The sequence below is a fragment of the Palaemon carinicauda genome, chromosome 6 (assembly GCF_036898095.1).
Source record: "Palaemon carinicauda isolate YSFRI2023 chromosome 6, ASM3689809v2, whole genome shotgun sequence".
In the NCBI taxonomy this organism is placed as follows: Eukaryota; Metazoa; Arthropoda; class Malacostraca; order Decapoda; family Palaemonidae; genus Palaemon; species Palaemon carinicauda.
In genome coordinates, this window is record NC_090730.1 from 114,305,625 (window position 1) to 114,323,124 (window position 17,500).

Here is a 17,500-nt window from a genome sequence, read left to right on the forward strand (position 1 = left end):
AATGTGCGATCAAGATTTAAAGCAGAGTTACATCACCTGCAATTGGATTGCTGCTCAAAATGAATCAAGTGTTATGCTGAAAAGCATAAATTCTCGTTTTTTTTTTTTTTTTTTTCCAAGGCCCATATTCACATACGACGGAGCTGGGATCAGGTTGAAAAAAAGTTCCATTTCTTAGCCATCATTTGCTAAATAAATAATTGATTTGTTCAATTTATCAAAAGTTCCCACAGTCCATCAGTAATTCCTATGCAATGACAACTCTCCCCTATCCAGCCTTTCAAGTGATTATCAAATTTTACGGTATTTTCTGTCCCTCTCTTACTTATTCTTAAGGTTTCGGAATAATCTAAGCATTTGTTTTAAAACTGCCACCACTGAATCCAAAAGTACATACTTGATTTGCATTAACACTAGTTTATTTGTATCTTTGTTACATTTTCCACACACCTGTCCAATTTTGTTCCTAGTAAATATATATATATATATATATATATATATATATATATATATATGTATATATATATATATATATATATATATATATATACATATATATATATATATATATATATATATATATATATATATATATATATATATATATATATATATACATATATATATATCCATACATATATATATATATATATATATATATATATATATATATATATATATATATATATATATATATGTATGGATATATATATATATATATATATATATATATATATATATATATATATATATATACATATATTAGGGCACCTCCCCAAATTTCATGGGGTACCCGACATAAAATAAAATCCAATTCACAAGGAAACGTGATGCTCAGAAGCAAAATAACCACAGGGGATATGAAAACGGATTTTGAGCGAAGCGAAAAATCTATTTTTGGGTGAGATGGCCATGTCGTCCTGATGGAAGTTCCTTAAAGTAGCTTCCTAAGGGATATATGTACTACAGTGATATTCCCAGAGAATTTTACCTTTAGGTATCCAGAATTCTAACTCCTGGCGTGAATATCCTTAAAATTTCTCCAAAGGATATCGTATAATATCAGCGGACACATTTTTAACAAGCCTCCATAGCAATCTGCACCCCAAACAGCGTTTTGGCTTCGAGGAGGATGTGGCAAAAGGGAGCCATCCAAAGGCTCTCCCCGCTCTCGTAATACTATTGGGAATACAACAGCGCCATTCCCACGACGGCGGACATTCCTTGTAGCATTGAGCGTGGTGTTACTGATACAGTACCACGGGAGGGATACTGTGAAGATCTTTTCTTTTAGAAGAGATGGGTGGGTCCATCAGTACGACATGGCCATCTCACCCAAAAATAGATTTTTCGCTTCGCTCAAAATCCGTTTTTTGGGCTCAAGCCATGTCGTCGTGATGGAAGCATACCAGAGCATTAGTGTATCTGTGGATTTTTAATCAGTGCCTTAACCTTATAGCAACCTTTTCTATGGTCATGGGGACCACATGAAACAAGGGACGTTACCATTATTCGTCACCATCACTAATCATAACCAATGTTAGTGCTTCCTGCCTTCTATAGGGAAGAGTCATTCTAGACAGTAGAAAAGGGATCTTGAGGTTAACATACATAGTATGACCAAACATAAGTACACACTGAATATACAAATAGTCTCATAGTTGTATATTTGCTGAAATAACATCAGTGTCTCTTATATCTATTATTTGATGCATACAAATATATGAGGGATACTTACTTTGGTAAGTTGAAGAACTCTGGCATGTTTACATACAATTGTCTGGCGAAGGTGGACGCACTACATTCTAATAGACATTTATTACTAATAAATGACTTAAAGATGTTCAGTTAAACAAATGTAGTATGACAATGGGATTATACCTGTAACAAGTACAGAGACTATATTTCCTTCTTGAAGGAAGAAATGATGAGTGCCACTCTCAGACTGAAGAAAATTATAAAACAAATTCTCTTCATAATTCCTGTACTGGTTACTTCTATCTGCACTGTGTACTTCGTACACCGGCACTAGTGCTATCTGTATAATTCCACACCTGGGATTTTGAACAGAGCCAGTGTTATCATGATGACACTTAATTAAAAGAAGTCACACCTAAGAAGAGTGACCTCTTCTCCCTTTAATTGACAGTCCCAGTCAATTAGCTGTTCATCGTAGAATTAGACGGCAGGTTAAATATTCTACCTGGCGTCACCACATAGTGCTTCAGAACATGGATTTGTCTAGCATAGTGTATGTAGAACACTCTGGATGATTCTCATCCGTTACATGTGCGAGGACATGTGAGGTCCCAAACCAAAATCTGTTTACTACAGTAATTAGGGGGCAGGTTTTAATACACTACCTGCCGCTACTACGAAGTGTTTCAGTTCATGCACTTGTTTTGCATAGTGTTTGTAAAACACTCTGGATGATTTCCATCCAGTGTATGAACGAAGGCGCTCAAAGTCCATATACTGAAAGAAGTTCAGTGATGAAGCAATCTTTCTCAGATCATGACCTGCGGGAGTACTGTCCGGATCCGCTCTATGAATAAAGTAGGTGAGCTTCGCCGTTAGTTGTTTTAGGGATAAATTTGATCCAGAAGTTTCTCCTTTAAAGAGCTGTCCTCCCCTGAAGTCTGAAGTTCTACAGGACATAGAGAGACAACTTCCTTCAGAGGGCAGATTCTCCAGGGACCCCACCTCTTAGTGGGTAGCTCGTTCTTAGCGAGAAAGGATGGATCAGGAAATAGATTCAGTTCTCCCACTTCCGTGAACTGAATGTGACCCTCATCTCTGGATAGGGCCACTATTTCACTAACTCTAGCCCCGGAGGCGATAGCAAACAGAAAAATAACCTTTTGGGTTAGATCCTTAAGAGAACAATCTTCATTGTTCACAGATGAGGCATAATGTAAGACCTTGTCCAAAGACCAAGAGATGGGCTTTGGTGGTACCGCGGGCTTAAGCCTAGCACATGCCTCCGGAATCTTATCAAAGATTTCATTCGCCAGATCCACTTGAAAGGCATATAGGAGAGGCCTAGTCAAGGCTGACTTGCACGTATTTATCGTATTGGCCGCCAGACCTTGGCTATGAAGGTGGACAAAGAAGGACAGACAGAAGTTTATTGAAATTTCTTTCGGTCCTTTTGCTTTGACAAACACAACCCACTTTTTCCAGGAAGACTCATATTGTCTTCTAGTTGACTTGGCCTTGTATTCTTCTAAGAATTCTATATTGCCTTTTGAGATCCCAAACCTTTTTCTAACCACTAGAGCGAGAAAATCATGAAATGGTGGGTTTGGGTTCTCTGTGATAAAACGAAGGCAGTTAATTTCTGAATCTTCGGAAATATACCTAGGGTCAGAGCTAGGACCAGCCTCATCTAGTCTATCAGCTCCACTAGAGGATCCTCATATGGGGCTATATAGCGAGGTAGTTTCTTGAAGACGCTCGTGATGAAGAGGTCGAATTGCAGTTCCGGGACTTGTTCCCATCTGGGAGGGAATATGTCTGCGCCCATGGACCATTCCAACTCTATCAGTTTGTATCGAAATAGAGTATCCACCGTCACATCGTGGATCAGTTGTAAATGAACTGCTGGTAGGTGCCGTCCCTTTAAGAGAGGGATGGGTAACTTCACCAAGACTGAATGAGACGTTCGAATGTGACGTCTTATTATCGCTTCGGTGTCCCAGATCAGTCATAGGGAGCCTGATCTGTGTGGAGGGGGCTTCCCCACCCATGAAAGGACCAGCAGAGTCTTGGGACTTTCGTGCTCTAATTTCTGTTAGGTAAGCTATTAAAGAGGGACCAATCTCAGTCTTTTTTTTTATCTCTTCAAGCGTTTGATGCGTGTTTTCTCCAAGCTCTTAACGCATCTTTCTGGTGTGCCCTTAGCACCAGGTCTGTCTCTATAGCGAACTGGGGAAAGTTTAGCGCTTTTTCCTGTTGGCATTTTGGTATTCTGACTGAATACCTGAGTCTCTTGACAGACCTCACGAGCTCCTTTTATATTTCCAAAGGAGAGGAGAGTTGATGTGACTGAGGGCTTCGATGGTTTTTTAAACATCGAAACCCCTGAGCTGGAGAAAGTCGAGACTTCTAGAAGCCTATCTTGCATCCGTGATGTCCCAGGAACCGGGTCATCTCTTTGAATGCACATTGGCCGGACACTTCGGGTGCTGCCCACTCCAGCCTCTTGATCAGGTATATCAATACCTGAACTATTTCTAGGCTTGACTTTGACGTGACTACGTTCGTCAATCCTTTGAAGATACTCAGGACTGTGAGTCCAACACGTATCTTTCCTAGGATGAATGTTACTCTCTGTAACATGAATTCTAGATAGGAGGAAGGGGGGTGGTTGACTGGAAGGTTCCGAAGGACACCTTTCAGGTCTGACAAGACTACGAACACCCCTAATTGGAACAAGGTCCATATGTTCAGAAGGACTAACAATCAGAACTTGCTGTTTTTTATGAACTTGTTGAAAGGCGACAAGTTCAGAATGACTCATTGATATCTTGAGTCCTTCTCGTGAACACAAAACAGCCTTCCCTGGAACTCGATGAGCTATAGTTTTCTTACTACCTGTATGCTCTATAGCTCTCAGGTATACTTCTCCAGGAGGGTTTTGAACTGTAGGAGAAGGTAAGGAAATGATGGTAGAGACATTTCTGTTTCCCATCAATGGCTAATCTTGAATAGGCTTTGGACTGAAGGATCGAAGGTCCTGCGATCCTGAGGGAAAGTTCCTCCTAGCCGAAGCGTCTTTATGCTTCGAGAAGTCAGTAGGCTTAGACCTTTGACCATCTGCCTGTAGCACCGTGGTCACTGGAATAGTGGGATGTTGTTGAGCAGCCTGGATATTTCCAGCATTTTCGATCTTCTTTTTAGGTTGGGGACCCACAACCACAGAAGATTTTCTCTTTGAAGGAATGCCCCATTTTTGGAGAAGACTTATGTTCTCCATGGTGGCGTTCTTAATTACTTCCTTAATGACCTCGTGTGGGAAGAGGTCTTTACCCCAGATGTTGGAAGATATTAGCTTCCTTGTTTCGTGTTTCACTGTTGCGTTAGCAAACACAAACTCTCTACATGCTCTCCTGGCCTTCATAAAGGCATAAAGGTCCTTCACCAAGATAACCATATGCATTTTGGCTACGACCATGAGCATGTCTGGGGTACTTTCGTAGGTTGAACACAACTCTATGTAGTTTTGTAGAGAAAGGGATGTCGCAAGTCTCTCCTTTGACTCATGTTCATTACACAAGAGCAACTCAGACAATTTAGGGGGACATACCTTTAATTGTCGACTTGCGATGTCCTTGTCTAATTTTCCTACTGAAAATGTCAAATGGACTTCCTTCCAATCCTTTTCCTGTCCGGGAAAAGCTGGTGACAAAGGCTTGCACTCATCGAGTGTGGGACATGGCTTACCCACCTCTACCGCTTTGGCAACAGAAGTAAATGCCTTCCCCATAAAGGGGAATGAGAGTGAAATAGGAGCAAGAAAGGAAGGGTGTCTGTTATTCAGTGAGAATACCTTCGACTCTGAATAACCCACCTTTCTCAGCCTACTTGAAAGGATAGTCTGTGCCTTATCATGGTCGAAAATCAAGACCTCCTTTGGTTCCGCTCCTTTTCTTGACTTTGAATCGTACTTCAGTCGAACCCAACAATTAGGGAAAGCATCAAAGCTTGGCCAAAATTGAATTTTGTCCAAAGGAACAGCATCTATTTTCTCTGAGATGTAGAGATTGCCATTTGAAATCGGCATCTGCTCCGCAAACCTCCAGGGATTGGTTATGGAGCATGTTGGTAGGTCTTGATTCAAGGGTCGTTTGACTGACCCCTGGGAAGCGACAAGAGAAGCTTTACGAGGCTCTATCTTGCGTTTTACTTCCTGCTTTTTGTTTTGTTTATGAAAGCTCTCAATTTGATTCTTCAGCTGGATACATAATTGTACCACATTATCCAATAGAGGGGTAGAAGACGAAGATGTCGACATCGATGGCTCTATAGCCGGCATAGGCGGAGGAAATTCCGACACAACATTTTCCTCTTCTACCCTGGGGGACTTCTTGCCCTTAATCCCAAAGGTTTTCTGGCCGTCAGGGGAGGTAGTTGGCTCCTGAGGCACTATTGTTTCCTCACTTGCTTCCGGAAATAGTAGCTTACGCATCCTATCATTAGGTAGGAAAGGTCCCGGAGAGATCTTTTGAAAGCCTCTCACCCAGTTGCGTAATTTATATTGAGCTGTATCCCTAATCTCCGTAGACTTGGGATTTTTAAAACCTTCGGACATTAATGTCCGACATATATTGCAAATCTGTGGGTTCCAATAATGTAGGGATCCGGAAATAATATTGCAGGGGGCATGAAACCTGCAAGTATTATGACCGTAAAAGTACTTACTCTTGGCCTTGCAGAGGACTGCAGCACAAGGTATCTGGTGTTCCTCCTGTAAAGAAAGGAAAACCAAATGAGTATACAATGGATTATCTCCTTGACAATCAACATGCAAATGTCCTTTACAATAGAGTAGCTTAGGATAGTAAGCTATAAAGGGATAGTAGGCGATACATACTTGTGTACCCCTGTGAGCAAATGCTGTTGCCTCCCCTCAGTATTAACTACATGGAGATTTCTCTATAGAGTAACTCCAAGTAGAAGGACTCTTACCCCTAGAGGTAGAGAAGTATCAAATCACTGTCCCAAAATAATGTTAATACTGTGGGGTCAGGATGACTGATTCTCAATCAGAATATTGAAGAAAACTATTCATTCAATATATGAACGGTACCAGAAGAATGCTCGTACAAGGGTACCCAAGGTATGTCAGAAAATACTACTGTATCATGGTACTGTAGTTTTCTAATTGCAGTAAGTCTATATTGCAATTTACTGGCTATTGTATATCATGTATTGTAGTCTATTCATTATGCTGCCTTCATAGTAGCATATGACAGTATGGTCCATCTAGCATGATGCCAGGTGGACTAGGAAAATAAAGACATATATTTGTATAGCCCACTCAGCCTATTTGCTGTAGTCTTCCTACTATATTAAAATATAGAGTTTCCTGATCAGGGAGACTCAAGGAAAAAGGCTCCATCCTTTAAGGGTTAGGAGTGTATTACTCCTGCCTTGAAGTGTTTAATATTGTAGGGTAATCCTAATACTGATTTCTAATCAGGATATTGAAGAAATCATATTCATTCAATATAGGATTGGGCTCAGCAAATGCCTGTGTTGGATATTCAAAATATATTGGAAATAACTACTAGTATAAACTATATAGTAGTTTTCTATCTGCAGTATATTCTATAATGCAGATATACTGGCTACCTGTATAAAATATACAGTAGTTCAGCCGGCACGTAGCCGGCATAGCTAGGTCTTGCCGGCATACCCGGCATGCTAGCTAGAGAGAGAGAGATAGCATGGAAAAAAGGCTACTCCTTACTGTGAATGTATACAGTAATTAAGGATGTAAAAGTCTAATTTGACTGCCTTTTTCCAGAGAGAAGGTTCTAATAGAAGGGGAGAATGTACCATTCAGGCTTCCATGCAGCTACAGTACTATTGCCGACAAGGTACCGCCGATACACTGCCGGCCGGCAAGTCCAGCAGTACCAGTACAGTCGGCGTGCTGCCAACTGAGTCAGCACTATCTGTGCTGGCCTGGCCGGCAGTACCCCGGCAACAGGACCTGTAGCAGCAGTCCAAGGGAGGACTGAAGAACCTTGGGAACAGAAAGGACTTCCCTCTCACGGCCATCATGGTCGCCGGCAGCCATCTTGGCTGCCGGCTAGGCCGGCAATTGCTGACAGATGATGTGGTTAGCGGCAGTATGCTCTGCCGTCAGCCAAAGATATGGCTCGAGAGGGAGTCTGGCTGGCTCCGGCAACCTACCAGCAAAGGAAGGTTGCAAGATGCCAGCCTAAAGAAAGACAATGGCTCAGCCATCAAAAGAGGACAGCGGGGTAGGGAACAGGGTCCTGTAACGAGTGTGAAAGGAACTGGCAAAAATTGTCAATCCTACCACTTGTAAAAGAAACTCTGTCTCGGTATCGGCAGAATCCCAGGGAACAGGAAAGACTTAGTTCTCCAACCCAGAGATTGCCGACACAGTTAAGGGGATGGCGGCACTGCCGTCTCCTCTCAACAAAGAAGAAACAGAGTTCCAGTGCCACGTATCCTAGGCTAAAGAAAATTACTCTTCAGCCCAGAGTACTGTGGCATAGGACTAGTCATTTAGTCGCAAGGAGAAGATGGTATCCTACCATAACTTCAAGTGCGGCTAATGAGGGCTAACCTCCATTGCTGGCCACCTAGCTGGCAGGGAAATGATGGTATCCTACAACCCATTCGCCCTGCCGGCAGGTCGCCGACATAAGACTAAATACTCTGAGATTCTGACTAAATCCCAAAACCCGATGGTATACCACAACCAACGGTTAAGGGAAGAGGCAGGACAAACCCTAAGTTAGCCATGTCTGAATAAAATTCAAGGCACGGCTATTAGGGTTGTAGCCTGAGGCTACACTCAGAGGGAAAGAGATTACCCTTAAGTCTCCGAAGAGATGTGTAATGTTTCATCACATTATAGGAGGTATCAGTCTCCACTGAATGAAAACAAAACACGAGGGTAACCGGGGAAAGTCTTAACGTATAGTAAAACGTCTAGGTAAGGTTACCTAGGCTATACGAGATCTCGGTTACCTAAATCACCGAAACTCTAACTATACGATCGACAGAGAAAAGGGGGAAACAAAAATTATGCACATTATCAAAACTTTACAAGAGTAATTGCCTAAATAGCTAAATAATTAAAATAATTAAATAAAGCTATTAAAAACTGGAAGTCGTTCGGCTATCTAAATAACACATGCCTAACGAACAACGGCGCCATGGCGCCTCCAGTAACTGGCCTAGCTCTTAAACACAATAAAATACTCTAATTTCATTGTGAAACAGGAGCTAAAATATACTCATAGTAAAGACCCGATACTCAACTTTCCAGAGGCGGAAGATGATGGAGAAAGCATAATAATAATCCTGTAAAACGATCAAAAAGTTAGATCATCAGGAAATATCACCGAGCGAGATAGCTACAAAAAAAGGAATGTTTGCCGTCGTGGGAATGGCACTGTTGTATTCCCAATAGTATTACGAGAGCGGGGAGAGCCTTTGGACGGCTCCCTTTTGCCACATCCTCCTCGAAGCCAAAACGCTGTTTGGGGTGCAGATTGCTATGGAGGCGTGTCAAGAATGCGTCTGCTGATATTATGCGATATCCTTTGGAGAAATTTTAAGGATATTCGCGCCTGGAGTTAGAATTCTGGATACCTAAAGGTAAAATTCTCTGGGAATATCACTGTAGTACATATATCCCTTAGGAAGCTACTTTAAGGAACTTCCATCACGACAACATGGCTTGAGCCCAAAAATAGAAAATACAGAATCAAGTCTTGACTAGTTTCGTGATACTTTTTCAGAGGACTGATTTATGGAAAGGTCTCTTTACATTTCAATTGGTACAGTGCAAGTACGAACATACATACAGATATTTACAAACAATACTCCCTACCCACATTCATCTGGGGTAGGGAGTACTCTTTTGTAAATACCAGTATGTATGTCTGTGCCCCCACTGTAGCTTATAAAATGTAAAGAGACCTCTCTCAATAAATCAGTCCTCATTTTTCCCTTGAGTTCTATCACACATATTCAGTATATATATATATATATATATATATATATATATATATATATATATATATATATATATATATATATATATGTATATATATGTATATACATACATATATATATATATATATATATATATGTATATATATACATATATATATATATATATATACATATATATATATATATATATATATATATATATATATATATATACATACATATATATAAATATATATATATATATATATATATATATATATGTATGTATATATATACATATATATATATATATATATATATATATATATATATATATATATATATATATATGCATACATTTATACACACACACATATATATATATATATATACATATTTATATACGATTGTATATATATATATATATATATATATATATATATATATATATATATATATACATATATATATATATATATATATATATATATATATATATACAATCGTATATAAATATATATATCTATATATATATACATACATACATACATATATATATATATATATATATATATATATATATATATATATAAAATATATATTGACGTATAAAGATTATTATAATAATAATAATAATAATAATAATAATAATAATAATAATAATAATAATAATAATAATAATGAGTCATTTTGGTGATGTCGGTTGACGAAGCTAGTTAGGATCCATTCAATATTTTCATATTTTCCTTGCGGTTAATTATATATATATATATATATATATATATATATATATATATATATAAGTATATATATATATATATATATATATATATATATATATATATATATATATATATATATGCATGTATCGAAAATTATTATGCATAGCATTTTAATAAAACAGACGAAAATAAAGCAAGTCAGACAAACACGCAGATATTTTTAACGTCACCGACTAAATTATTATTCCTATTCTTACCAGTATTATCAAATATAAAACAATAGAAAATACAATTAATAGCTCATGCCACTGACTTGTCATCTTCTTCTATAGTGACCTCTTCCGAGATGTTTGTGATGACCTGACCATCCTTCAGCCACAGTAGGGAGGGTGGAGGCGTTCCTTCGACGTCGCAATACAAATGGAGCTCCTCACCGGCCACTCCTACAACATCTGGTTCGAATTCAGCTTCCTGAAGAAACGGAAATTGGGAATAGATACTAAACCTTTACGGAAATAACAGAATTCTTTCGAGGATATTCTTTTAGGTGAAATATTCTTACACTTTGAATATCCTCCATTTACATAAATTTCAAATTTTATTGTGAGTAGGATTTATTTGTTTTGAATCTGGATAAGCTATGATTTAGAAAAGTAAATATATTTCAGTATTTCTTTCTCTAGTATTACTTTTTATTTATCTATCCTTCCTTCCGAATCATAAGAAACCAAGACAACCAATTCAATTAAGTTGAAATAATAAGAACATTAAATGAAATAGAACGTAGCACCAGTTTTTTTACCTACTTAACAATTCATTGAGATTTTGAGTTTAATGTCATAATTAAAATCTTTGTATGAAATAATTCGTCTAAGCTGCAAAACAATCTTACACCCGGTCCCTGAATAAGGTCTTCCATGCACCCAAGCCCAGAATAAGTTTTTTTTTTTTTTTTTTTTTTTTACTTCAATCCCATATTTTTCACATAATTCCTACTTCATTCCAGGTCGGTGGTGTTAAGACAGTAAGCATCGTTGTAAGAGCCGTAGTTCCAGCAGCGTTTGTAGCCAAACACGTGTAATTCCCAGCGTGTATTGGTTGAGCTCTTGCAACATTAACCCTGCGTCCCTGGTTATCAACTGTGACCCCAGATGCGAGGCTAGAGAGATTTCTGCTATCCTGAAGAAATAAGAATATTGTTAATGAATATATAAGGATTGCACTTTATCATCCTCTTCACTATTCTGACTTGATATTTAGCCTTCTTTCTCCAGAAATATTGTCATATATTAAGAAATGTTTTAGGCATGATTGTTTAAAGATAAGACATAATTCCTTATTTTTCCATTAGAAATACTTTGATTAGAATATCTAGTCGGAAAATAAATAAACCTGATGAAAATAGGTAAGCCTTTGAGTGACAATAAAAAGTAAACACGCATATACAAATTAAACGTATCATATCATCCATAGGTGTTAAAAGAAATGCCGAGTACAATGTACTTTTACTTTAAATTTTATATGCACTTTTTAAACGGTTTATTGACCTCTCCTACATTTTTTTTTTTTTTTTTTTTTTTTGACTGATCATTTTCATGATTTTCCGTTTTTCGCCTTATAGACCCACATATTGGCTTACCGGTCCACACTCTAAAGGTTTTACAAGGTGTCAGGTTTGAGCAGGAATGGTAAATAGTAAATATTGGCCAAAAGGGATGTCGATATAGAGAAACCTGTTAAGAGGGGAAATAGCTTGTGCTTTCAAATAACATTCCTTGATGACCATAAGAAATAATTCCCAAGGGTTTATTTGAGTTAAATGAACAGTCTTATATACTGTTAGTAGATTGCCATGGTAAAAGGCCTTACGCATGTGGATTTACCCTGATGCAGTGCCGATGTTAGTGTCTTGATGTATGATCCACGAGGCAGAAAATAATATTTTTGGTATAAATGGCAACTTGATTTAATTCACTAATTGGTAATTGTATATTCTAGATTTCAATCTGACCAAGTTTGTAAAAGGATAATAATAATAATAATAATAATAATAATAATAATAATAATAATAATAATAATAATAATAATAATAATGGAATATTTAGGCATTTGGTATAATAAATCACACAGAAGAAATAAGAAATTTAAATATTGGAAAGTATTCGGGAAATCATTTGAGAGCAACATCAGCTTTAAAGAAGCAGACAACACAAGTATGTATTCGTGTATGGACTAATAAGTGAAATTTCAAATAGGAATGGTGAGTACTCAAATTCAAAATAATATTAGAAAACCTCTATATTTTATGAAAAAAATTTTTTGTTTAGTGATAGACAAACAGCTGTTTTTTTTAGCGTAGACATCCAAATATTTTAGTAAATAGGGGATGTTATTTGAAATTATTGTCCATCACTCAAGATTAATAAAGAAAAAACCAGAAGCATGAAGAGCATTCCAAAGTTGGGTATGACTACAAATTTCTGCAGAGTAAATATGGGAGGAGGAAGCTTCATTGGTGTTACAAGGAATCTTGAGAAGCAAAGGCATTCTACCCTTGGGTTCAGAGTAGCCTATACCAATGGAGTATACAGTATACCTATGGGAGGAACAGAGAGAGAAAATAAATTTTTTCTTCTAAATCCCCTCAAAGAACACAATAAATTATATTTCTTTACACATCAGCTGCCTCATACCTTCAGCCAGGTGATGACAGGAGGAGGATCGGCTGAGATGAAGCAAGTGATGGTGGCAGCCCGATTCAGGATTACAGATTTCTCCACCAGAGGAGTGTCCAGGTCCAGGAGCCGTGGAGGCACTGGGAGGAAAAAACAAAAGCTTATTTTAAGGGTGGCATATGGAAACATGAATAGCAACTCTCTAGACATTTAACCAGCCAAAATGCTGCTCATGCGATTAGGATCCAGTCTAAAGCCACATTAACTCTAGCACGACATTGCACGACACTACGATTTTGGTTTTTGCAATACCGTACCAAGATCGAGAGAAGAACGGGTCTGCTAACGTGGTGACCAAAATAAGACCTTTTCCGCTCAGGTAGTCATGTGAGCCCCTCTCCAATAGAGATTCCTTTGCCAGGTATCGGGGATTTAAGGATCAGTTTTTTATATTTCCTTTTTTGAAACTAATCTCCTTTTGAACCCTTTTTTTTTTAACTTTCACTTTAATGCTTATTTGACCCACAGGGACCCTGAGTCATCAAAGGTCAGAGAACATGAAACTATAGTAATATGAATAAAAAAAAAAAAAATTAATTTTGTGTATTATTGTTTGGATTCATTTAACAAAACAAGGACAAATAACTTCTCGATATCAATTTCATTCTTCAACACCCATTCTTTTACTTGTTATTAATTACAGTAATTTTATCATTATATTTTATTCCAAATTGTAAAGAAATTTTAGCAAAGAAACTCATCATATTTTTGGGAACAAAAAACTCAAACAGTTCCAATTCGTAAACGAGCGATTTGATGCAATCTCTACCTTCCCGTAAACTTTCTCGTGAGCTGCAATAAATATTTCTCTCATAAAAGACTTCTGCGACATAGTAGGTAGTAGGTAGTAGGTTGGCCATGGCACCAGCCCCCCGTTGAAACACTACCGCTAAAGAGTTATGGGGTCCTTTGTCTGGCCAGGCAGTACTACATTGGACGCTTCTCTCTGGTTACGGTTCTTTCCCTTTGCCTACACAGAATAGTCTGGCCTATTCTTTACATATTCTCCTCTGTCCTCATATACCTAACAACACTAACAACACTGAGATTGCCAAACAATTCTTCTTCACCCAATTGTAATTGTTCAGTGGCTACTTTCCTCTTGGTAAGGGTAGAAGAGACTTTTTAGCTATGGTAGGCAGCTCTTTTAGGAGAAGGACACTCCAAAATCAAACCATTTGTTCTCTTGTCTTAGGTAGTGCCATAGCCTCTGTACCATGGTCTTCCACTGTCTTGGGTTAGAGTTCTCTTGCTTGAGGGTACACTCGGGGCACACTATTCTATCTACTTTCTCTTCTTCTTGTTTTGTTAAAGTTTTATAGTTTATATAGGAAATATTTATTTTAATGTTGTTACTATTCTTTAAGATATTTAATTTTTCCTTGTTTCCTTTCCTCACTGGGCTATTTTCCCTGCTGGGGACCCTGAGCTTATAGCATCCTGCTCTTCCAACTAGAGTTGTAGCTTAGCATTTAATGATAATGATAATAATAAAAAAGCATCCTAAATTAGTATATTCTAATAAAAAGAAATTCTCAGAAATAGACTTTTCAAGCTTGGCTACCTCTTTCTCGGTCAGATCCGGTTTTTCTCCCAAATCATCCATTACACCTTAATTTCCAATTTCAAGTTCATTGGTGATATTTTTCAACAAAATGCTAGTCAAGCCCATTTCTACTAACAGCTCTTGCTCAGTGTTCTGTTTTACATTAGAAAATTGCATCTGTCCGTTTAATACAAAATATTCTTCTTCACACTCACTTTGATCTCTGTCACTTAACCGTGTAATTTCTTTCCCCAACAAATACTATCTCAAGCAAAACCTAAAACTTACAAAAGTTGGATTGCCATGTGGGCCATTCATTTGGCGTATGCAACCAGAAAACAGTTCCAAGAGATCCTGATTTAATCACCTTGTAGGTATGAATTTAACACTACATAATTTATTACGTATTTCATATGGATCTGAAAGCGACTCATATGACAGAATTACTCTTTTTTTTTCAAAGTTATTACAGGCATTTAAATGTTATGAACCTTTTCCTATAAAACTATTTTCTGCCCCTCATACTTTATCTCAAAAGCATTTCGTGAAACTTTGAACAAAAAATGATAACATGGAACCGATTATTGACAAGATGAATGAAATTGGCAGTTTCTCATAAATTTAACGTACAAGAAAATCTTTATTCTGTCTTCCTCTGAGAATACATTTCATGAATGGCAGAACCAGATACAAAACTATTATTTTGCAACTTGAACCCCAAATCGTTGTGGGCAACTTCATCATTATAAAAATGCACAGAGCAAATTACGGCATGATCTACGGTAAGTTCATGAGACCGTCGACCGTCGACGTGCCTGTTTCCAGACATCTTTTAAACTTTTATTTCTCCGGAAACAAAAGAACTATATGTTTAAAACTAAAGACTTAACTTTTTATTTAATGTTAAAGCAACCAAAAACTGCAGTTTTTCAGCATTGTGCTGATATATAAACAGAGTTTAAGCAGGAAAATCCTTTTCACAGCATTATTTACCGCAAGAAATGTTGCGAATAAGACATTGTACAAGACAACTGGTATTTACATGCTGGAATCCTAAGCATATTGTAGATCAATATCTATCAAAGAAGTCACTAGGAGCAGGATGAATATAAAACATGAAACTGAGGGACAAATTTTGGGTTGTCATTTGAGCCAACTCTTTAACCTGCCTTGCTGTATGCGAGCCCGGCCGAGGTTTAGGGGCTCACGTGAACTCATTATCCTACCTGCTCAGATTTTGACCTGCGCCTTAGCAGACCCGTTCTTCTTTGGATCCTGTACTGCACAATCAAAGTCTTCTTGAGAATTTTGGCACATGAACTTTCGAGCTATTTTAACCTTCACACAATCCCCACGAGGAATTAAACCAATGACACGACGGATTGCGGGTAGTTAAAAGTATGAACGTATGGCAAGAATCATAGTTAATATAGACGAGAAAATGATATGTACATCCCGAGTTTCTAACTACAAGCACATAAATCTGAATTTACATATATCTGTCAAACATAACAAGTGAAAAAAGTATACTTAATTACAAAGAGATGGCATCCAACAGTGCGTAACTGACCCATGACACGTAAAAAGAAGTCTTGTTCGGTAGTTCCGGCTTCATTAGTCGCTAAGCAGGTGTACCGTCCGTCGTTTTCTTTGGTGACGCCTTTCAATAGTAGTCGTTTCGGGTCCCTGTAGAGAATATGATATACAATATATATATATATATATATATATATATATATATATATATATATATATATATATATATATATATATATATATGCACAGTACCGTACAGTATATACGAAAGGGTGCTGAAAAGTTCCTGGCTTTAAGTGTACTGTGAACGGGTAAAGCTGCTTCTTTTACAAGGGAGGTAGAGCAACTATTTAGGAGGAATAGGCAAAAAAAAGGCACATATCTCTCTCTCTCTCTCTCTCTCTCTCTCTCTCTCTCTCTCTCTCTCTCTCTCTCTCTCTCTAGCACCCTCTCGTGTATGTGTCTTGATGTATATATATATATATATATATATATATATATATATATATATATATATATATATATATATATATATATATGTATATATATAAGTATATATATAAGTATATATATATATATATATATATATATATATACATATACATATATATACACATATATACATATATATGTATATATATATATATATATATATATATATATATATATATCAAGAAACACACACACATATATATACATATATATATATTTATATATATATATATATTTATATATATATATATGTGTGTGTGTGTGTGTGTATGTGTGCGTGTGTGTGTGTTTATGTATGTATATATACATATAGGTGTAAACAGGCAAAATAAAAATTGTGTATTTTTCAAGTGGAAGAAAATATATTAAGTAATAAGTTCTCAAATCCACACGGATACCTGTTCTATCAGTAGTAAAAGACAATCGCAAATATTAGTATGTAAAAAAGCCCCCCAAAAATGGTCTTATAAATTATGCAAAATGAATGAAATGGAATTACAGATCAAAGCGATAGATTTACAGCACGGCTGTCCAAAGAATCTATAAAGAGAGGATTTACGATTTCAAAATGTGCATTGAAATAATTCTTAAATGTTTGACATCGATCTGCTACTCACTCTGAAGTGAAGGTGTGCTGTAGAATTGAAGCATCCTTCATCCAGAGGATGGATGGGGTAGGTGTTGCGTGCACTGGGCAAAAGAACTCGGCATCTTCTCCAGCTACAACGTGTACAGTTTCGTCGACAGTCTCGGTCAGCCTTGGC

At 37.0% G+C, this 17,500-nt stretch overlaps 1 protein-coding gene across 1 annotated transcript in view; it reads right to left on the reverse strand.

The window, feature by feature from the left end:
• The window catches only part of LOC137642617 (hemicentin-1-like), a 287,924-nt gene that overhangs the window by 151,357 nt on the left and 119,067 nt on the right, over positions 1-17,500 (reverse strand). The window contains exons 42-46 of the mRNA XM_068375327.1: positions 17,354-17,500; positions 16,279-16,394; positions 13,121-13,242; positions 11,424-11,606; positions 10,741-10,898 (exon numbers count right to left, since the gene is read on the reverse strand). The exon at positions 17,354-17,500 is cut by the window's right edge and continues 4 nt beyond it. Coding sequence (XP_068231428.1) covers positions 10,741-10,898; positions 11,424-11,606; positions 13,121-13,242; positions 16,279-16,394; positions 17,354-17,500 — 726 coding nt within the window. The remainder of the gene's footprint in view (positions 1-10,740; positions 10,899-11,423; positions 11,607-13,120; positions 13,243-16,278; positions 16,395-17,353) is intronic.